The sequence below is a fragment of the Pleurodeles waltl genome, chromosome 10, assembly GCF_031143425.1.
Source record: "Pleurodeles waltl isolate 20211129_DDA chromosome 10, aPleWal1.hap1.20221129, whole genome shotgun sequence".
Classification (NCBI taxonomy): Eukaryota; Metazoa; Chordata; class Amphibia; order Caudata; family Salamandridae; genus Pleurodeles; species Pleurodeles waltl.
In genome coordinates, this window is record NC_090449.1 from 37,768,696 (window position 1) to 37,792,706 (window position 24,011).

The 24,011-nt window shown below is 44.8% G+C and overlaps 1 protein-coding gene across 1 annotated transcript in view; it reads right to left on the reverse strand.

Moving 5' to 3' along the window:
* Positions 1-1,136: 1,136 nt before the first annotated feature.
* The window catches only part of LOC138261013 (myoD family inhibitor-like), a 193,424-nt gene continuing 170,549 nt past the window's right edge, over positions 1,137-24,011 (reverse strand). Inside the window, exon 6 of the mRNA XM_069209611.1 lies at positions 1,137-2,410. Within this exon, the coding sequence (XP_069065712.1) occupies positions 2,298-2,410 (113 nt within the window). The 3' untranslated portion in view covers positions 1,137-2,297. The remainder of the gene's footprint in view (positions 2,411-24,011) is intronic.

Consider the following 24,011-nt stretch of genomic DNA (forward strand, 5'->3'; position numbering starts at 1 on the left):
GCAGTAAGCACAGCAGTAACAAAGCAGTGTGTTCAGATGAGAGAGCCATCTGGCTGGGTTACGATGGGGTGGATGGGAGGGGGGAAAGAGGCAAAGAGGCCACAGGAGATAGAGAAAATGAAGAACTATATCATTTTAAACACTGCATAAGTTAAATATAATTAACCTACCACTTAAGCACAAAGAACAAAGAAACTTCTACGCTTTACAAAAGTGCCAAGGAAAAAAAAATAGCTCAGGTGAAGAAAGAAGACGGATGGCAGGCGGACGGAGTGCAGGCCTGTTTATAAAAACAGAGAAGAGCGAGAATGCTCTGCAAATCAAAAGGAAAGCTTAGCCAAATACAAGCAGGAAACTAAGGAAAGAATAGTCCCACAAAACGAACAGATAAGCATCATAGGGAAAAATACCAGTAGTTCAGTGCTGCTCCATGGAAGGAAAGAAATGACAACAAGGAGGGGCAAAGATGAAAGATTAACCACTAGCAAGCAAGCCTTTTCAAAGCACAATCTGAGTAACGAATAAAAAGGCAATGCGTGGGCTGTAAGCCCACAAAGTGTATACAACATGCCCCAAAGTGTCACCGCCAGCAATGCCTAGGCTCAACCTAAAAAGAGGCACAAACATGCTCAAACCCATTCTTAATTCTTGCCTTCTTAGCTATCTGATGTCAAAGACCTATAGTATACAATACCAATAATTAGAGTAGGCTTTGGGTCAGTCCATTGCTGACCGTTTGTTATCTTTTTTGTCAATCTCCTTTGCTTGCTTCTTAACCAATGTTTTTTTGCTTCTTCCTGTGCCGTATCTTGATCCTGTCCAGAAGTTTTTGTGCATTTCTCTTTCCCATCTAAAGCACACACATTAACTCTAAAAATCTCCAGGTTAATTGAGACCTGCAGTCAAGACGGCTCGAAAAGACAGACCGTAATCGCCTCTGGTTGTCCAAGCTCTGTTATCAGCAGCATAGGTGCTAACTTAGAGATTTTATGAGATAATGTATGTCCTGTAGTGAAAATGCACAGACCTCTTTTCCATGAATGCAGCACAAAGAATAGCATCATGTTATGGCCCTGTGTGTTTGACCCTGCCCTGGGGAATAGATTTTTAACCATCCTTTTGATTGGACAACTTCTATCATTCCAGTGCTCCATAGCAGGGAACTTATTTTCATTCATTTTATTTCACTATTATTTGGAAGTGTGTGTTTTTTCTGGTCTCTTCCTCTGTCTGCTACTTCTTCCATGTCATTCCTGTCCTTGGCACTCTCCCTGTTGCATCCCCCTCTTCCCAACCCTTAAAGCACAGAAACAGATATATTTGTGCCAGGTTTCAGTAAGGAGAAGACTTACTTCTTGGTTTTTTTTCATCTCCTGCCTTCCACATGTTTCCTGAAAGCTCAGGCCTTTGTGCCCAATGTTAGCATTTATGGCGTTAGGAAGGGGCAGCCTGTTGCACTCACTTAGCCTGCCTTTTGGACAGAAGGGATACCTAGAGGGATTGAGAAGATGTATCTTGTACCTGGCCCATACGTCTGCTCCCCAAGCTGCTCCAGAGCACCAAATGACTGGAGCATTTGTCCCAGTACCTTGCTGGGTGACAACTAGATGGCAAGCACTTTTTCTGAAATACGGACACATTCTCTGGCATCTGTTAAGGTATTTTAGGTACCTGTAACTAATCCTCTATGTTGCCTTTAATTTAGATTACATTCAACATCCTTTTCAAAGTCTGCTCATAGTTTCCTTTATTAAGTTTGTTAAACCAATGTGCTGATTATGAAGATGGAATGAATTCAGTATTTAGTCTTGAGATACCTTAAAATATATGTTTTCCTTTCCTCCAATATTTTGAATTGTGTTTCTACTACTTCTTAAACAATGCTTTGCAAACATGCAATGCTAAAGCCAATAGCTTAGCATTCAGATTGTAAAGGCAAGGTTGGCTTAGCCAATGCTTGTGGCTGCTACGTCCATGACTGTTACTGTTGCACTTTTACAGCAGCATGCAATCCTTAAAGCTTCCGTAACCAAATTCCCTCTATGTTAGGTCTGGGGGGAGCACTTTACATAGCTATTCAACTACTCTACTTGTTTCCACAAAGATGAAATATTCTCATTTCAACATGTGAGAGTAGAGAAAGGGAACAGTAGAAATGATGTTAGCACTCATCTTTGCATATGAAAAAAAGGCATTTTGGAAAGGTGATAATTCCCACATATCTTTACACATGACAAATGGCTTTGTGATTAAACACTGTTGTGCTTAAATCACTGTGTGACCTGCACTTTATATACTTATTTGTATTCAGAAGAAAACCTCCCAGACTGAAAGATGTTCACACGGCCGATGCAAGGTACATCAAAGAACAAAGTAGGGGTCGCGGGTTCGACCTGGATTCTGCATTGATCTGGAAAAGAGCAACAATACCAATATCAAAATTACACGGAGGGTGCATTTCTGCTTCATTTTGTGGGGTGGACAATGATTTTACAATGGGTTCCATGCATGACATGTCACATTGTAGCTATGTGAACAGTGGGAGGTTCTGCGATGTGAGTAGAGGAATTGAATACTTTCCATCAAGTGATGCCATAGACATTTTGACAGATGGCCACACCCCTTCCACAGGATGTTCCAGCCCATCCAGTGGAAGTCCCTCCTTATACCCCACACCATTTCAATTACAAATAGCCAATTTTATGGCCGTCCTGGCTTTGATCTGTCACTTTGTCCTTCTTTAGGTAAGCTACATGGCGGAGTGCACATAAATGAAACCCAGCTTTTTTTCCAGTGGTTCAGGGTAATTAAAATGCTCAGCTGACCCCTTTTTTCCTGCACCTAGTCTGACAATGTAGGGGTGCTAGAGGTGAGAGCCCCTAGCCATTAAAGGAAGCAAGGGATTATAGTTTGTGTTGGATTAAGAGCCCAGATGTTTACATTTTCATCATTCAGTGATTTATGTGTTTCTTCTGAAGAGCAGAAGTTTTCAACTTTTCTATAAAGCACAAGTAGGGCATGTGTCGCATATCTTGATTTGTGAAATGGCCGAACAACTGATGGGTGCCGTCCAGACATATCCCTGCAATGTTCTGCTGAGTGATGGGTGCTGACACAGGGCAGACTGTTCAATGGGTGTTCACTCCAGCACCTCTAGATTGTATGTCGATGTTCTTGATGGTGTTGGGGCAGCTGAGCTCTCTGGAGATTCCCACTCGTGTACCACATTATTGTCTCACTGTGAGCTGGATATGGATGGCGGCTGAACACACTATGGACATTCACCCACACTACTTCCCAGAACCTCTCTGCAGTGGGTGCTGAACCCAGACAAAATGGTGGATTTGGTGATGGGGGGGTGACTGCTTGCACCATACAAGACTCAATGGTTGGATGAGGACTCCTTGCAAAATGGCAGTCCCCAAAGAGGGATGCAGACTCCGAGCAGCATGGCTCAAGGATACGGAGAAGAATTTGTGCAACTCCTCGCAATATGGTGGACTGAAGTATAGGGCACACAACGCCCTATAATGGCAGCAACCCTCCAGCAGGGACGTAGCTTCGTGGGGTGTTTGGGGTGGTACACCCTGCTAGTAAATGTATAGTTGGGTACACGTACTTTCAGTCAGGTATTGGGAGATAGCAGTCGGATTTCAGCAGGCATGTGTACATACACTTAGACAAACAAGCATTTGCAATTCAGTAGGTCTCGCATTTGCTTGAGTTAGAGCTATTAGCATTGTAAATTCATAACTGGACCTTTCTTGCCACATAAATTGGTCACCCCTGCCTCATAATTTGGTCTTTTCCTGCCACATAATTCCAGTGGCACTTCATATAACTAAAGCACTTCCATTTACCTTCTTCCTCTATCTACAGGAAAAAATGAAAATTGTGTCATCTGCCATGCTAGATCCAATAGAATACCACTTTCACCACCCCACCATCAGAGATGCTGACTGGCTAACGCAATCCACCCCCCCCCCCCTCTCCCCCCAAACAACACAAGACACCCAAGGAGGAGTAACGAGAGAAATAAACTAGAAGGGTCACCCAAACATATCACAAGTGTTCAAACAGTCACAGTGTAGTTAGGATGTTAAGTTGGCCAGAATCATGGTCATAATTGCAATAAGGAGGGATTAATAAAACATATACAATTGTTATGTAAACCCAATAAAAACCTTTATCAGAAATAAACTTTTGGCATTAGACTGCAATACTCAGAACAGACCTACAGGGCACCACAATGCATTTGTAAGAAACATGGTCATGTAACCATATAGTTAGCCCCTAGAGGACATAACCACATGAAAAGAAAACGTCAGAAAGTAATGCAGTGTAACCATGTACTTAGCCCCTACAGGGCATAGCACATTGCAGATTTTTAGGGTTAGCTGGCTTACTGCAATGAAATTACAAACAAGGCTTTTAAAACACAAATTACTCCCAGCTGTAAAACAAAAGTTATAATCATGAGAGCGCTTTAAAAGAAACTGAATGGTGGGAGGGGTTATTATTTTGGGGTCCCCACTAACCTACTGTGATGTAGACAGAAAAAGCACATTGTAGTGAACGTTTTGAAGGTGGTCCCATTGTCCTAGAACCACCACAGGCTGAGTTAAGAGTAAAACATTTTTGTTGAAGTAATGCCCCACAAAGCATTATGGGGCGAGTTTTCGTGCCTGCGAATGTTGTAGTATGTTGACTGTAAACCTCAGAACAGCGCCTAGAGGACACCACAATAAAAATAGCACTTGTAAGTAACAGGGTAATGTAACCATATAGTTACCCCCTAGAGGGCATAACCACATGAAAAGAAAATGGCAAAAAGTAATGCAGTGTAACCATATATTTAGCCCCTAGAAGACGTGGTGCATTACACATTTTGAAGGCTATCAGGCCTACTGCAATGGTATAACAAACAAGGCCCTTAAAACAAAATTCCTCCATCTGCAAAACAAAAGTTCCAGCCATAAAAGAACTTAAGACACTGAATGGAGGGAGGGGTTATTATTATGGGGACCCCACTAACCTAGTGTGGGGACCCAGAGATGATGTAGACAGAAAGAGCACGTTGTGGTTGATGTTTAGAAGGTGGACCCATTGTCCTAGGATCACCACAGGTTATGACCAAACATGGTTTGTAAAAGTAATGGCCTGCAAACCATCATAGGGTGAGTTTCTATGCCGCAAATTTTGTACTATGTTGATATGTTGACTGTAATGCTTAGAACAGCCCCTAGAGGACATCACAATAAAACTACATTTGTAAATAACATGGTCATATTAACCATCCAGTTAGTCCATAGAGGGCATAACCACCTGAAAAGAAATAGTGAAAAGTAATGCAGTATAACCATATATTTAGCCCTTAGAGGACGGTGCCTTACACATTTTGTGAGCTAACAGGTCTACTACAATGATGTTACAAATAAGACCATTAAAACACAAACTACTCCCAGCTGTAAATCCAAAGTTCCAACCCGGAGAAATCTTAAAGACAAAATGGTGGGAGGTGTTGTTATTTTGGGGTCCACGATAACCTAGTGTGGGGACCCAGAGATTATGTAGACAGAAAAAGCACGTTGCCGTGAATGTTTTGGCGGTGATCCCATTGGCCACCACAAGCTGAGTTATGAGCAAAAAAAATTTCTAAAAGTAATGGCCTGCAGAGCATTATGGGGCGAGTTTCCCAGTGCAGTGAATATTGTAGTAGTGGCTCTCCTGCTGTGTTGGGAGACCCACTTTGAGGATTTCTGTGTTTCTTATGTAAAGCATTTATCAGTTACAAGTGTTTTTGTGAAAGCTAGGGACCGTGAAGGGTAGCGCCAAAAGAAATTATTCCAGTGTGAATAATGTGACCAGCGCTTCAATACCACAGATGAAGTTCACACTGTTCTGTGCTGTGAGCACCATGGCCGCCATGGAGAACAAAGGGGAGAGACAAAGGACAAAAATAGTTGGTTCACGCTGAAGTATATCAGCAATCATGCAAAAATGTATGTAACAGGGTCAGTCTGCAAGGCGGCAACAAAACTGCCGCACGTTGGGAGAAGCGTAATGCATTTACCAATTACATCGAGGGATTTTTTTTAAAGGCAAGCCAATGAACTAGTGAAAGTGATGGGTGTGAGGTGGGCATGGTTAAAAGTCCACAGAATACTTTCAACGGGTCGAAAAGCGCTTGCGCTCGCAACCTGAAAACACACACACTGTGTGAAAGTCTTCAAAAATATTATTTTACATAATATTGTGTTTTCTCTCTTAGTACTCCTGCCAAACTACATTCCTCAATCTTTCCACTGCCCCTTAGGCCCCACTCGTGCGCCCTGCTTGTCCTGTAATGTATTTAAGCATTATATGCCAGCCTGATTGTCAGAAAATCTGAACCCCACATCCCTCTAATCTGCCTTCCAGTGGGGTCATCAGCCAGAAGAGGTGTGGCCACCTGTCAAAATGGCTGTGATGTCATCTGATGGGAACAATGGACTTTTCTACTGATGTGGGAAGTGAGGTAAGAGGGAAACATGAAGCAAGAATCACTGCATAACTGTTCAACTTTATGCCCTGAACTTCCCTCTCTGCACACCTTAAGAGTTGCCCATAAAAAGACCGACTGGCTCTCGCGACACAGCCAGGCTTAAGAGGAGCTGCAGAATATACGAGCTCCTGTCAGAGGTGAAACATGGCGCGGAAGGAGAACATTGAAACACGGTGATCAGCAAGGGCGGTAATGACTGTAGAGTTTGACGTAATGGAACCATGTACTTTGGCAAGACGTCCATGACTCGCTGTGCCCATAAATGATGATTGAATGGACTTCAATGGGAGGCGGAGTGCAGGGGAGAGGGAGGGAGCCCACGAAAGCAGAGACAGGGACGTATATGAGGAAAAAGCAGGAAGAGGAGAAGAGGATGAAAAGAAAATGAGAAAAAGAAAAGTAGGGAAAGAGGAAAGCACAATGAGAGGGGTGAAGAGCAAAGGGACAAACTATAAAGAGGGTAAAGGAAAGTAAACCTAAGTGCTTGTGTAAAGGAGACAAGAAGAAAGTGGGAAATACACAGTATAGAGAGAAAGAGAGGGAGAAGGGGGGGAAGACATGCAATTAATAAAAGAGAAAAACTGAGAGAGATAGGAGAGAGTTAAAGAGTGTCTGTGAGAGATGAAGAATGCTATCTCTATGGTGGAGAAAATTCCATCAGTGGATTTTGCTCTTGATTAAATATTTTCTCAAGAATTCGATTTGTTTTCCTTTTTTGAAGATTCTTTTTTTTCTTATTTCCTTACTTATGTTTATATTTATTTTGTACTCATGTACACTATTTTGTTGTTGTACATCACCCTGTCACCCTCGAACTACGGTATGCTTAAGTGCCTAATAATAAAAAAAAAGTCAATTAGAATAGTTTCTGTAAATCAGGTCCTTCGCTACCTGGAAATGAGTTGGCACAAGTGAGCAATGATTTTGATGGTGATAGGTGAAGACGTCCAGATAGCATACCCAGTGCCTCGAAGCTGGATGCAGCCTTCTGGGTGGTACTGTAGTGGTGCTATCATGGGCGATGACACCATATTGAGAGTTGGCTGATCTGCAGCGAGACGTTCCTGCGGATGGCACCAGACCTCGAAGTAGTGTTTCCGGTGAGCACACAAGACTTGTAATTTAACAGTCTTCCTTTACTTAGCTCTTAGGAAACATACTAAAGTATACAAAGAGTGTTGGGTGGAATGCCTGAATTAATCTCAACCACTGGTAATTACTCGGGCTGCATTCCAGTCCATTGTTCTTTGCACAGCATGCCACTTCAGTTTGGGCCCAGCCATATGCAAATCAGTCTTGACCCTGCTCCAGTGGGAACAGTCCAGCCCGAACAGCCAAGCCAGGTCCCCCCGGAACTGGAACGCATCAAACCCAGGACCGGTATTGCCCTTGTTATGGGTTCATCAGCCGGGTACAGCTTGGTTCCAGTGAGACAGTGTGCATGGGACCCACGTCTGGGTACACCAGTCCCACTTAAGGCAACATACTAAAGTATACAAAAAGTGTTGGATGGAAGACTTGAATTAATCTCATCCACTGGTATCTACTCAGCCTGCGTTCCAGTCCATCATTATAGTGCACAACATGCCACCTCAGTTACATTTGCAAATGATGTCCTAGTCACATTGGATTCATCCGTTCCGGATTTATTGAGAGTTTCACGCTTATCTTTGCTGCCATCTAGAGTGTATTCTTATTTATTTCAAACATGTTTTCTAAATATCTTTCAGCCCTGAAAAACTTATGAGGGAATGCTGCAGGGGGGTGTGGGTAAACGGACATTTTTTTTTTATTTTGGTCAGGGAACACATCTCTCCTAAATTGCTTCCAATTATTACTTCATTTTTTATTAATCCGATTCTTCCATGTTGAGTACTTATGCATGTGCGACAGTCCTAATTAGCAGGCCAACTTTGTTTCTACATTTTCCATTTAAACACCAGAACTGAAAGTCCCTACACATGGGAGATTATCAACTCTCAATATTTTTGCAACAAAATTATATTGCATTTGTCCCGAATGGAAGACCAGACTCGTTGCATTTAATCTATACCTTGCAGCATTCCACGTAGTTAGTGTAACTGCTTCACAGTTCTCTCTGTGGTAGCTCCAGACCTACCAACCTTAAGGAAAAAAAAAAAAGAAAAAAAATTCGCTGTGTGTGTTGGGGGGCGGGGGGGCTCGGAGGGGGTGGGGCTTGTGCCCAGAATTACGTAGGACGCACTTCTGCACCCCATCCCACCAAACACCCTCCTCCTAAAAACAATCCTGCTAAGGCTGGTGCGACGTCAGCTCGTTTTTCCTGCCACTGTGTGATATCGGCTCCTCACCGGGTGACCGTGTGAAGGGAGCCGATATCACGTGACACACGGTGGCACCGTGTGAGGTGGTAGGTCTGTAGCTCCCTCACTTAGATCTAGTAGGAGAATCATGTTTAAAGGAAACAAAACTTTGAAAAGCAGGGAATGGTGTCCTAAGTAACTCAGTAAAATGTATTTCTTTATTTATAGTCGTTTTATATAGTGCAAATTCGACCCAAAGGTATGAAGCACTTTACATGAACACCGGTTCTATTACACAAGTTCTTTTTTTGGGCACAGAGAGATTAATTTATTTGCTCAGAATCACAGAATGTGGACTCAAACCTGATTCTTAAGTTCCAAAGTTAGCCGCTCTGCCATAATGCCAACCCTTTTCTTGTTTGATGTATCAATAGACGTGGGGCATGAAGATCAGCCTTTGGCAGGTCCATTGATGCACACTTTGTCTCCTTTGCAACGAGCAAGCCAGGGTTCTTCAAACAAATATGCTTTCTTCGGGGTTACCAGGTGTTCTGCAAATGACACACTTCTTACATTCTTTATCCTCAAAGAGTTCCTTCCCTCTTGCAGCCAGCTTCTCCCTCCTGTCTAAGAGGCAGGATCACAAGTTCAGATTCAAAAAGCCAAGGCTGATGCCAAAAGCACCAAGGTTTCAGAGAGCAGAGGATGTGCATAAACCATAGACCCTTGGTAGAGCCAGCTGACGCCCCAGTTCAAATCTGATAATCATAAACGTATGCAATGTTATGTTGTCTGCATTTATAGTCTGACCCTAGTGTAGTCTTGCATCACTGATGGTTTACCTGATGCCATTTCTGTTTGTCCAAAGTTTCCTTCCCAAACAGGAGTCTGGAGATAGCTGTGATGATCTGTTTAGGATGTTCTGTTCCATGTATAGTGCTGAGAGAGGGGATTTCCTTACTATTAGGTGGGTTGATTTAAAGGATCATCTGTGGTTCTGTTGGATATTTCATAGATGATTTAAGTGTGGAGATCTGTGGATGAGTAATATAGGTATCAGAGAATTTGTAGTCAGAGGGACTTACCGTGCACATACATGGCTTATGTGAGTTTTAATTTATTAAAATGCCCATGGCTTCCTCATGCCAGTCTTTGCATTTTGAGGTGTGTCCACGCCCTGGATAAGATCACCCTCCTGTCCACTTACAAGAAACACGTTAAAACCCCTTCTCCTGCAGACTGGGCAAGGAGCATCCAAGGAGTGACTCCTTTTCTCTACCAGACAGTGACCTCTCCAGTGGGCTATGGGTGACTTCCTGGTTGCAGACATTGTAATTGACGACATTTGAGACACAGCCTGTTTTTTGTACCAGAGAGTGAGGGCTGCAGTCCTCTATGATCTAAATAAAGAGTGTCCACCCAGATCACAACTGCTTTCCTGAGGGGATTTGCGTGATGAAATGCTGCCCTACCCCAGTCAAGTTACCAATGTTTGGTGTGAGTGGTGGGCATGGAGCTGCTGAGATTTGAAGTCTCCTCAGTACATGTCATTGTTGCATTCTGGTCATGGCCTTGAGACATAGGCCCAAATTTACTAAGGATTTGCACCAGCACAATGCAAATCAATGTAAATCAGCAGTGGTTTACGTTCACCCGCAAAAGGTGTTTTACAGTGGAAGGGTGCCTCCTTTACACCGCTAAGTTTACCTTGAACTGCCTTGCATCAGTGAGGCGTTTCGGAGACAAATCAGCACAACCACTCGTAGATTTTGATGCCAATCATGAGTAACTCAGACAGCCTAACAGGACCTTGTGTCAAAAAACAGCGCCGACAGCGAGCAGGGGCCAACAAGGAAGAAACCCCTGATTTGCCCCAGATACTGATGCACTGTATGCATTCTGCAGGAGGGCACAGGACAGATGCAAGCAGACCCTTCTGCAGTTGTCTATGCATAGGGATTAGAACTGAAGGGAATGCCTACAGCACAAAACATACGCAGCACAGTGCACACTCCGGGGCCAAGTCACACTAGGCAGCCGATAGGAACATCACTGCAGGGGATGGCAGCAACGGGAAGAGGTTGTGTTGCACTGTATGCATTCTGCAGGAGGGCACAGGACAGATGCAAGCAGATCCTTCTGCAGTTGTCTATGCATAGGGATTTGAACTGAAGGGAAAGCCTTCAGCACAAAACATACGCAGCACAGTGCACACTCCGGGGCCAAGTCACACTAGGCAGCCTATACGATCACTGCAGGGGATGGCAGCAAGCCAACGGGAAGATGTTGTGTTGCACTGTATTTTCCCCCTTAGACAACACAGTAAATGCGATTGTTGCACTTTATCTGTAAATCTGGACCCAAGCGTGTTATGAGTAAATTTATTTTTGACTAATCTAGCACTCCAGATTGAAAATCACATAGTGGTTTGTTATTGGTATTGCCAAATATTCTTGAATAAGAGGCGTGGCAGCCTGTGTGTGTTGTCCAGAGAGTGTGTATGCCGGAGCGTTGGCAAGGCTGAAAGAAAACTTAGAACATAAAGTCTGTTTATGATGGCATTACATGTATGTGCAAAGGCTGGGCACCGTGAAATAACATAGCAACTATGTTCCCAAGGGTCGTGACAATGTGACCACACCAGGAATGCCTCAGGTCACATTGCTAATTAAAAAGAGGCAACCCTTCCAACATATTACCATTATACATACCTGTCACTTTGAATTTTTGGACTGGGTTTCAAACGATCTCTTTCCACTGAGGTGCAGTTGCAGGGGTCTTGCCTCTCTAAAATAAGATGAAAGAAGTTAGGGTGACGGGTAGCGCCCATCTCTTTTTTGTAGGTGTTCAGCCTTCACTACAGTCTTTCTTTTGTCTCTCCAACAGAACAGGCCTGGACCCAGGTACCGGCCCATCTCTTTGTTGTAGGTGTTGAGCCTTCAATACGGTTTTCTTTTGCCCCTTCTTCAGAACAGCACACACGATGATGTGATGGGTACCAGCCCATCTCTTTGTTGTATGTGTTTGTTGTATTCTTATATGTCGGTCTCTTTAAGGAATGTAGATTTAGAATGTGAATACGTGGGGTAGGGAGGAAAAGAATGTAGAATAGAGAGAGTGACAGTTTAGCTGGGAAACGAGTTACGCTTGACGTACTTTATTTACTCTGAATAAATACTTAAAATCTACCTGTTCCTGCATCGTTGATATGACAGAAATTGGCGACGAGGTGGAGAACCTGTTCCTGTGATTTCCTGCGCCACCATTGCTAAGGGAATTTTTGTTTCATTGGTGCAATACGGCGTGTTGCTGATCTTTTGAAGAAGGACGTATGAAGAGGAAAACAATTAACTAGCAAACAACGCTAGTTTGTGAAACACACTTTCTTCTCTCTAAGCGCAAGTATTACTTGGGTTATTTTTTTTTTATCAACAATATAACGGGAACTGTAATTGGTGGGGTTGCCTAGCAACCGAAGACGCTCCTTTGCACGAGCACGCTTCAAAAGACGCTTGCTGAGTTCATTTCATGTTTTGCTCAACCATTGAAATTTCGAAAGACACGTACTGTGTCAGAAACGCTCGCGTGAATTTGGGAAACGCTCATTGAGTTATCGAGTATTGTTTAACAACTAAAAACACACCTGTACAAACAGTTGGAAGGCTGTTTTAAAGCATTATTTCTATCAACTCAAGGAGTGTTAAGCATATAAAAGGAAAAAATACTAGAATAAACTACTATTTATTCATAGACTGTTTGCAAGGACTATTACTCTTGAATTGCTGTTAAATTATTTATTTTGTTACTATAGTAAGATAAATAGATAATTTTGAATCAATATGCAATTTGAGCCCCCTACAAAAATTTTGCAATTAAAAGGAGACCCTCCTATTCCTTGGTCGAGGTGGAAGGAATAATTTTTAACTCATCTCAAAGCAATTGATGTGGATGGAATGTCTCAAGAGAGAAAGAAGAACATTCTATTACATTGTTTAGGATCAGAAGGACAGCTTATTTTTAGGACACTTCCACAAGTAATGCTTCAGGATGAAGAAATTGATGTATTCAATGATGCCCTGTGCAAACTTGAGAAAAGATTTAAACCAACCACAAGCATTGCATTGAACAGATTTAAATTTTATACTAGAACTCAACAGGAAGGCGAAGCATTTGACAAATTTTTGACCAGTTTACGTAGTCTATCCATGCACTGTAATTTTGGACCCATCACAGATGAAATGATCAGGGATCAGATCATTGTTCATGTAAAGAGTAAAAGGATTCAAGAACAATTATGGGTAATGGGGGATCCAAAGTTACAGGAAGTTATAAACACAGCCAAAGCATTGGAGCAATCGGAAAAATGGATGAGGACTGTGCAAGACGCTGAAAAAAAACAACTCTTCTAATTGGGATACCGTTGCAGCTGTTGGGAATAGTAGTAACTATAGTAGATCCACGTTGAAGTATAATACAGGAAACAAAAGAGAAGTTAGAAGTAAAAGAACAGATAGAATGTCATGCTATAGGTGTGGGAGTCTGAGTCATATTGCAAATTCTACACATTTCCCTGCTATTGGTAAAGAGTGCAACAAATGTGGAAGGTCTGGACACTTTGCCAGAGTGTGTAAGGACATTAAAAGTGCTGATAATAATGATAGGAAGAAAATCTCGTATGTACAGGATGAGAAGGAAAAGGGAGTAGTTCTTTCTGTCAAAGATGATGTCCTAGATAGTACAAAAAATATTGTGAAACAACCTAAATGTACTATAGTGGTTGAAGGTCGTGAACTAGAACTCATGGCGGATTCTGGTTCTCCTTGGACAATTATTACATATGATTATTTTCTGGAAAAATGTAAGTCGTTGTGGGATATATCTAGTTTGAAATCCTCAGACATAGTAGCTGAAGGGTTTGACAGTACAGCAATCAATATTCTTGGTTATGTAGAGACTTCTGTGTGGTTTAAAGAACGTATTGCTGTGATCAAGGTATATGTTACAGAAAAAGGGGTCAATGTCCTGGGATGGAGGGATCAAGCAGAGTTGGGCATAGCTCTGAACCCCAGGGCGATTGAACCAGTTATGCTGGCGAGTGTTGGGGAAAAGTCCAGTTGGATTACATCAAAATTTCCTAAAGTATTTTCTGGAAAATTGGGGAAATTAAAAAACTACAGCCATAGGATTAAGCTTAAACTGAATGCTAAACCTGTGACGCAGAAATTGAGAAATGTTCCTATTAGTATACGTGAGGAGTTGAGAAATAATTTGGATGAATTGGTGAAACATGGCGTTATTGAGGAGGTGGAGTCATCCGAATGGGTTTCTCCCATTATGTTGGCTCGTAAACCAGACAAATCGTTGAGATTGTGTGTTGATTTGAGAGCGCTGAATGCTAATATTATAGTTAATTGCCACCCCTTACCAAATATTAATGAAGTAGTTAGCATGATGGAAGGAGCAAAAATATTCTCTACATTGGACCTGAGGTCAGCTTACCACCAGATTGAACTCACAGAAGACTCTCGTCATCTCACGGCGTTCATCACACCACAAGGACTGTACCAATTTAAACGTATGCCGTTTGGATTAGCGTCAGCGGCATCTGTGTTTCAGAGGGCAATGTTTATGATGTTCAAAGATATGGACAAATTTGTTAAGTGTTTCCAAGATGATGTTTTGATATATTCAAAAAATGAACAAGAACACAGAGACCATCTGGAAAGGGTGTGCGAGGTATTCAATAAGAATGGACTAACTCTGAAGTTCAAGAAATGTCATTTTTTTGCAGAATCTGTCGAGTATTTAGGGCACACCATCTCAGGCAACGGTGTTGTACCCAAAAGTTCTCTGGTTAAAGCAATACTGGATGCACCTAAACCGGACAATCGTGAGAAACTTTTGTCTTTTGCTGGGTTATGTGAATACTACAGCAAGTTTATTGAGAATTTTGCTACTAAAATGGAACCTTTAAGGGAGTTAACCCGGAAAAATGTAGAGTTTGTGTGGTTGGATAAACAGGAACGTGCATTTGAGTCTATAAAAAAAGAGATTGCGTGTGCACCTACCCTCAGACCTTTCAATATCAGAGCTTGTTGTATGGTAACAGTAGATGCCAGTATGTATGGTATTGGGGGGGTGTTGTCACAGAGAATTGGTAAGGATGAATGGAATGTTAATTTTGCTTCTCGCACTTTGAATGATGCAGAGAGAAAATATGCAGTTATTGAGAAGGAGTTGCTTGCATGTGTTTGGGCTATTGAGCACTTTCGTAATTACTTATGGGGTTCACGGTTTGTGCTTTGCACTGATCATAAGCCGTTGGTTGGCATATTATCCCTGGGTGGTGGTTGGAATGCAACTGCTCGAATTGCAAGGTTAGTATCGAGATTGCAAGAGTATTCCTTTGACGTTGAGTATGTGCCTGGTAAAAGCAATTCAGTAGCAGATTGTTTGTCACGCCTACCTCAGGAAATGCCAGATACGCCTAATAGAGGTGAACCCAGGGATTTAGATGTTGTGTCTGTGGTGTCTGAATTTGTAGCTGATGAGTTTAGATCTCTTGAGGAGAAAGAATGGTTTGAGAAAGATCAGGAAGACTCTGTATTACAACAGGTAAAATATTTTGTGAGATTGGGTTGGCCAAGGAAGGAAAGAATATTAGAAGAAGTTTCTCCCTTCTTTACGATAAGAGAAGAATTGGAAATTGAGAATGAACTCCTGTTTAAGAAGGGAAAATGTATTCCACCTACGGGCATGCAATCGGCTATTCTAAGTTTGGCCCATCTTGGTCACCCAGGAATGTCCTCCATGAAAAAACTAATACGTACTTCTTTTTGGTGGCCTGGCATGGACAAGATGGCGGAGAGGACGGTTAGGGAGTGTAATGTATGTATTAATGCTGAAAAGATGCTGAAGACAGTGCCTGCGCCTCTGCGTCCTGTACCTTGGCCAGATTCCCCATGGCAAAAGCTAGGGTTGGACATTTCTGGTCCATTCTCTTTTCTACCTCATGAGGCAAAGTTTGCTTTGGTACTTGTTGATTACCATTCCAAGTGGCCTGAAGTAAAGTTAGTACCTCAAGTGACTTCGGGTGTGGTTGTTGAATTTCTTAAGGAGATTTTCGCAAAGGAAGGCAATCCTGAGACTCTAGTAACAGATAATGGTACTCAATTGATTTCGAAAGAAATGAAAGGGTTCCTTAAGTACTGCAACATCAAACATGTGACCACCTCTTTATATGAACCGCAGGAGAATGGTCAAGTAGAGAGGTTTAATCGTGTACTTAAAGATTGCACAGGTTGGGCGCGAAGTTTTGGTGGAGTTTGGAAGGAAAAGGTAAGAGAGAAATTGTGGTATTACCGCATTGCTCCGCATAGTACCACAGGTGTTGGCCCATTTAGATTATTAAGGGGTAGAGAGCCTGTGTCTACGCTTTGTCCTTGGTGGTTCAAAAAAATAACTGGAAATAGTGATGGTGGTTTTGATATTGAGAGAGTTAAAAATTATGTGGTAAATAAGCAGGAAAAGAGCAAGGAATCATATGATAGGAGGTGGGAGGTGAGAGAACCTACTTTTCTGGTGGGTGATTGGGTCAGGGTAAGGAGACCAGGAATTATAAGAAAAGACATGCCTAAGTTTAGTAGAGCCATGAAGATTGTTAAAGTCTTCAATAAGAGGGTGGTGACACAGGATGGCAAAGTTTGGAATGTTAACAGACTGGCAAAGTGTCCCCCTGAACATGATGGTGAGCTAGATTCAACGGGGTCGTGGTCCATTGGTTGTGAGAAGTTTTTTGAGCCCATTGGTGCGGATGTGTGTGGGAATGGTGACAGCGATGCGGTCGATGAAGAGAGAAGTATTGTTGTCACCGATGGTGTTGTGTGTAATAGAGATTGGGAGAACAGTGGAAGCAATGGAAGGAGTTGTATGAATGATGAGATAGAAGATGATTCTATTGCATCAAGAGTGAAGTCTGATGTGCGCAACCGACAGAGATCTTCGCGGTTAGTTGATTATGTTTAAGTGCCTATGTTAATTTCTCTTTGTTTTTAGTGCATATCTTTATAGTTATTGATTTCACTTTAGACTGTTATTATATTTCTTTATTTTGTTAAGGAGGAAAATGTGTTGTATTCTTATATGTCGGTCTCTTTAAGGAATGTAGATTTAGAATGTGAATACGTGGGGTAGGGAGGAAAAGAATGTAGAATAGAGAGAGTGACAGTTTAGCTGGGAAAGAGTTACACTTGACGTACTTTATTTACTCTGAATAAATACTTAAAATCTACCTGTTCCTGCATCGTTGATATGACAGTGTTGTCTTCTACAGTCTTTCTTTTGTCTAACATATCGGGACACAGGACGGGGTGACGTGCAACACCCCGTCTCTTTGTTGTAGGTGTGCAGGCTTCACTAGTGTCTTGCTTTAAGTGTCGCTGCTCTCAGGCCCCTGGCTGACTGCTGGAACTGGCTGGAACCAGGACTGGTCACCACAAGGGATCCTCCCTCTTGAGGTGGATATGAATTCATCTCCAGGCTCATACTCTTGCTTTTACAATGGTTTCTCCAGAGGAGGAGGGAAGGAGAGGTGCAGAGGACACACTTGGGGGGGGTCTCCTAATGAGTAACACAATTCCACATGCTGTCGGTGAGTAGCGGACACAATCAGGTCGCGTGCTCAATGAGGTACCTGTGTCACAGCTCCAGGGATGGCGGAATAAAAAACGGGAGCAGGGCATGACGCGGAGATCAGGCAATGGCCTTTGACCCTACAATTGTGGTATTGTAAGGAAGTGCAATTCGAATAAATGGGAAAGGAATGATGAGGGGGTGGAGCGGAAAGGGAGGAAACCGTGACGGACATGCAAAGAACGTAGAGTGACATCAGAGGTGGGAGTAAGAAGATGCGGGGAAGAGAACATAATGAGAGAATGAAGTGAGGCAAGGAGCAGAGAACTGGAGGGAACGTGAGCATGAAAGCGAGAGTTGGGGAAGAAAGCGAACAGAGGTGGGGAGAGAGCAGGCCCGAAGTTTTGCTCAGAAGTCTGCGGCCAGTACTGTTGAAGGTCAGTGGCACTGAAGACCACCTCATGGATCTTTCATCCACCACCAGGCACTCTCTGCCCCTTTATCTCCTTTATATGGAGAAGTGTGGCACAGTGGTTAGAGCGGCAGACCCTGATGCAGAGATCTGGCACGGGACCAGGGTTAAATTCCTGCCTTGGTGGGTCTTGGGCTCAATTCCCTTGGACCAGATAATTCTATCCTTGGTGCCTAATCTAATTAATGGGTCCCGCTTGGATGCCTAGCTTCACCCTAGGGGTGCCCAGGAGTGGGTGCCTCACAGGGAAAAGCCAGGAGGGGTTTCACAGCAGTATGCGTACAACGCCTTGAGACCCTAACAGGTGAGTAGTGCGCTATACAAGTGAAAAGTTTACAGTTTATCTCACTTTTCCAGGTCCTTTTTCATCCCTGCTTTCATTCTTTGTCATTGCTAGGTCGAGCGCGCAAGCGCTTTCACCTGTTGTAAGAGTTGTGGGTTTTCAACCACGCCCATCACTTTCACTTTTCTTGGGCTTGCCTTTCAAAAATCCTTTGATGACATTGGTAAATGCTTTACATTTGTCCCTCCTTGGGGTGGTTTTGTTACCACCTTGGACACTGACCCTGTTACATGGATGATTGGACTTTTGCCAATACATCTGAGTGCAAGCAAACTTCTTTTTCCTTTTGTGTCTCTCCTTCGTGCTCATGGCAGCCACAGCGCTTTGAATCAGCTCGCTTATGTCAACTGTTTTACTTTTCATTTTCAGTTTAAGAGGCAATAAAAGACCAGCTAGGAATTTACAACCCTCACAGATCTAACTCTCGCGAATGCGAGACCCATTGCATTGCATATGCTTGTTTAATTTTACCTCTTTCTCTGTCCCTTTTGTGGTGTTCCATCTCCTCCTCAGGGTCAAAGTCTGAAGAAGACAAATAGGGACTGGTCCCCAAAAACGAGCGCGGTGGTCCCCACCTGCGACCACCGGCTCAAATTAGGCGCTGAAACAATAAAAGGGAGAGAAGATAGAAGGAAAAGGGGCAAGAGGGCAAACAAGTGAAGAGGAGAAGAGTGTGAGCGTGAATAAGGGAAGAGAGCGGGAAAATAACAGGAGGTAAGGAAAGTGAGAAGAGGCGACGAAAGAAAGAAAATGAGAGGGAGGAGAGAAAAGGAGAATGTGAAATGGGGGCAAAGCGAGGGGAGGAAAACGAAAAGGGGGTGTAAAAGATGGAAAGAATGCTTACAAATGGAGAGAAACAAATGAGGGGGGTGTGAGGGAACTAGAAAATGGATCCGAGAGGAAGTGAATGAGGAGAGAGGGGCAGAAGGAGAGAGAGAACGAATAAATGTTATCGTGAAAAGCGAGGAGAAAAGGGGCGAGAAAGTGGGAACGCTGGCGCCGCCCAGTGGCCGGGGTTCACTACAGATGGAAAGTGAAACAGAAGCGGGAGCGTGGAAGAAGCCCCCTCTGGGGGGGTCCGAGCCGGCGTCTCCCCCCAGAACCCCGTGTTCAGAGGGGATTCGAACTGGCATCCCCCCAGGACCCCATGTTCAGAGGGGGTCCGAGCTGGCATCCCCCCCAGGACCCCATGTTCAGAGGAGTCCGAGATGGCATCCCCCCCAGGACCCCGTGTTCAGAGGGGGTCCGAGCTGGCATCCCCCCAGGACCCCGTGTTCAGAGGGGGTCCGAGCTGGCATCTCCCCCAGGACCCCATGTTCAGAGGAGTCCGAGATGGCATCCCCCCAAAAACCCGTGTTCAGAGGGGGTCCGAGCTGGCATCCCCCCAGGACCCCGTGTTCAGAGGGGTCCGAGCTGGCATCCCCCCCCAGGACCCCGTGTTCAGAGGGGGTCCGAGCTGGCATCCCCCAGGACCCCGTGTTCAGAGGGGGTCCGAGCTGGCGTCTCCCCCAGGACCCCGTGTTCAGAGGGGGTCCGAGATGGCATCCCCCCAGGACCCCGTGTTCAGAGGGGGTCCGAGCTGGCATCTCCCCCAGGACCCCGTGTTCAGAGGGGGTCCGAGATGGCATCCCCCAGGACCCCGTGTTCAGAGGGGGTCCGAGCTGGCATCCCCCCCCCAGGACCCCGTGTTCAGAGGGGTCCGAGCTGGCATCTCCCCCAGGACCCCGTGTTCAGAGGGGGTCCGAGATGGCATCCCCCCAGGACCCCGTGTTCAGAGGGGGTCCGAGCTGGCATCCCCCCCCCCCAGGACCCCGTGTTCAGAGGGGGTCCGAGATGGCATCCCCCCAGGACCCCGTGTTCAGAGGGGGTCCGAGCTGGCATCCCCCACCCAGGACCCCGTGTTCAGAGGGGTCCGAGCTGGCATCTCCCCCAGGACCCCGTGTTCAGAGGGGGTCCGAGATGGCATCCCCCCAGGACCCCGTGTTCAGAGGGGGTCCGAGCTGGCATCCCCCCCCCCCCCCAGGACCCCGTGTTCAGAGGGGGTCCGAGCTGGCATCCCCCCAGGACCCCGTGTTCAGAGGGGTCCAAGCTGGCACCCCCCCAGGACCCCGTGTTCACTGCAGCGTAACAAGAGGTGCTCTGGCAGCTCCCGCGTCTGTAAATCACGCCAGAGGAGCCTGTTAAACTGCAATTAATTGAGATGAAGTGACGAGGGGGGGAGAAGTCGAGGGGGAGGTGGGAAGAGCGGGCATCTGGCGCCCCGGTCCGCACCCCCACAGAAAGACAATTAGCCGCTGCGGCCTCTTGTGGGGGCTTGAGGGGGGCGGGCGTTAATCACAATCTGCTGCTAATTGATTAATCACCCCCAGAATGAAACGGGGCGGCGCCGGGCAGAACCCAGGCTTCCCTCGGGGGATGGAGGAGGCGCGGGCCCTCCAGATGCTCGGGTGCCCGTGGCTTATGGAGTGAGAAACGGGTAGACCAACAAGTTTATGTTGATCAGGCCACACCTTTATGGGCCACGTTTCACCCCCATCGGCCCTGACTTCCTGCCGAACAGAGCGCGATTTTGGTGAACATTTTCGGCGATACTTAAGATATTGACAGCTGAACTACAAGTCCCAGAATGCCATGCGCTGTTGACTAAAAAACTAGAACTGTCTGTTCATCAGTACGAGTGGGGGAGGTGGGGGGGGGGAGTCTTCTCTAGGAGTTGCAGATTTCCCGAGAATCACGTGGGCACATGATGTTAAAATACATTCTACCTTGTGATTGCTAGTGCAAAGTGAAAGAAACGCAATATTTTGTAAAATAAATTTTTTTAAAGGCTTTCAAAACAGAGATGACACATTTCTACTGACTCAAGCTCTTCTTCTTTATACTTTCCAAAGAATCATCACAGAGTCTCATGTTTCCCAGGTCGAAGACGGAGTAGCTCATTCAGTTAAAAGTAGACTCCTTTGCATGCTGGGATTTGTAGGCTTGTATTTGTTCCATTATCAGATTAGGACTACAAACCCCAGAATGCAAAGATAAAGCCCTGAAATGGGCGAGGTACTTAAGCACGGTCCTGGACCAGAGAAACCTGCGAGCTCCGTCCTCTGTTAATCACGTTTTTTCCCAGGTCACCAACATTTTTTGCAATTAACGGAGCTACTGTGACTCCAATGTCCAGACGAAGTGGACACTGGGCAGAAATCCGCCAGAGACCTCGTACTGCTTCAACTGGCCACATCCATCCATATTTAGGTCAGTTTATGCTGTCAGGACTGATGTGGGCTTCCTGAAAATGTACAGAGATTAAAAGCCTGCCCATTGCTTACCATTGGTTGTCTTTATTGTTACTCATTTGGCTGGTTCTTATTTAATGACATCCATTTTATGTTTGTCCCTCACACTGGAGCATAATCTCTTTGTCATCTCATAGATGGGTTGAATTCCATCCTTCTACTGCTCACCCTTCGGGAATTACTTTTTTTCTTTTGCTTAAAAACTCCATGAGAATGCATGTGTTTTTCAGCTGTTCGCTCCACTACAAAATACCCACCACTGCACACTCCATCTAGTTGTCTCTCTCGTGTTGCAAACTCTCTTGTGTGCTTTTCCCCATCAAAGTCCAGCCTGAGTTCCGAGTTGCCTTCTAGCTTGTGTAATTCTCCCACACCCTTCCTCTGTTGCTCTCCCATGTGTGTTTTTCCCCCTTCCCCCACGCACTCCTCGTTGCTTCCACGTCTGTTCTTCCATTGCCCTCAACCCCACAGTTAAAAAAAATATATATATGCAGTTTATTATGGAGAGGTCCAGGCAAATTGTTGCCTGCCTCTTCGCCTTTTATTCTCATGCTGCTATTTATTATTATTTAAAAAAAATGTACTGATCCATCTTGGATTGGTAGATAAATAAACAGGTACTGTGAAATTTTGTTGGCACGCTGCAGAATGATGCCTGTAAGCGCCTCCAAAATGGCACTAGGGCTGTGGCCTTATCATCGCATATTTTTTTTGTCCTTTTGACCACGCTGCGCTGCACTGCACTGTGCTAATGCTGTACAGCATCGCCAAAATTTATTGGCTGAGCCAAAAGGTCCGAAATGCACCATCTGTTGGCGTTGCCAATGCTTGTTTGATAAGAGTGAAGCCCTCAGCAACTTTCAGACGATCTGCTTCAGGACCATGAGAAAAACAGAACACCATTTGTGTGTTGTCTATGTAATTTTGTAAACTACCACCCAGGCTGAATGGTAGCTGATGTAAGGGCTGAACGTAATGTAGATATTAAATGAGAGGAACCTGCAGTACCGCAAATCAAGCTTCTCCTTTTCCTTTCTTTTTTATTTTTTTTAATGTTTAATTTGTTTTAAATAGATTTTTTTTTTTTTTGGCAGTTTTACATCATCGAGACAATATGATAGCACAGATCACCATGATAAACATTGGTATGCATAATATATACATCTAACATCAAATGTAAACACTCCCTCCCCTTGTGCATCTTGCATCCAGACAATCTCTCAGCACCCTGTTGATGTACCAGGACCACCCCTGCCAGTAGAACCCACCCCACTCTCCGAGGTGTCGATGCACCCCCCATAATCAGGGCTCTCGGGTATCACCGCATCTCATGGTGGGTCTAGCAAATCAGCCAACATGGCCGCCCAAGCCCGTAAACCATCTGCAAGTTTAGTGTCCTGTGGGTCCAGCGCATAAGACTCTCCTCTGCCTGTGCCCAGTCAGCCGTATCCTTCTTCCACTCCATTAATGTTGGGCCTTAGGGACAGACACCTGATCGCTAACCGTTGTTTGGCCAATGTGAGCCCCAACATTAAGAACTTACTACTCAGTTTCTTTTTCTTTCCTATAGGGACCCGTCCCAGTAGACTTTGCCCGATTTCTCTGGGGGTGTTCCATCCAGTGGCCCCATTAGGGACGGTCAGAATCCCATCCCAGTAGCCTACCATGTCTGGGAACCACCACGTTATATGTATGGAGTCCGAGCCACATGGCCACACCGCGGACAGGAAGAGGGTTTCATTGGATACATTGTGTGTAGTCTTAGGAGATACGTACACCTGATGTATGATGTTAAAGTGTGCCAGTTTAAAACGAACATTAGATGACTCCGTCCGAACCCCCTCATGAGTGGTGACCCAATCCTTCGATGTCAACGAGTCATCCAGCAGAGCCTGCCACTTATTTTGTACTGGGAGTTCCCCCGCTGGCAGGTCCTCCTGCAGGGCTCTATCAAGGTGTGTCAATAATTTGTGTCCTCCCTCAGGTTTAGCAGGGCTCCCTGAATCAGGGATTCTGGGGGCGCCTACGGTAGAGATGGACCAATTGGTCCGGCTGTCACCGATATCTTAGCATAATGCAGAAGATGCCCTGACTCCAACCCAAATGTGGTCAGGGCCTCAGGTAGAGTAATGAACCGGCCATATAGATATAAGTCTCCAGAGGTTTCACATTCTCCTTCACACCTCCGGACCAAGTACATTGATTTGGCTATCTGGGAGAAGGGGTCTGAGGGCCCACAGAGGCATATTGAGAGAAAAGGGTGCTTGGGGCATCACCCCCTTGACTACTCGTTCCCATGTCACGCAGACCTGTCTGACCACGGCTGGTGCCCCAGCCGGGACTCTAGAGTCCATCATGAAGAATTCAGGAAGAGAATGGTCCCCACAAGTACCTGCAAGCAAGCAAAAGCATTTCCCAATTTTCGCTGCCAGCAAAACAGTGTACCAGA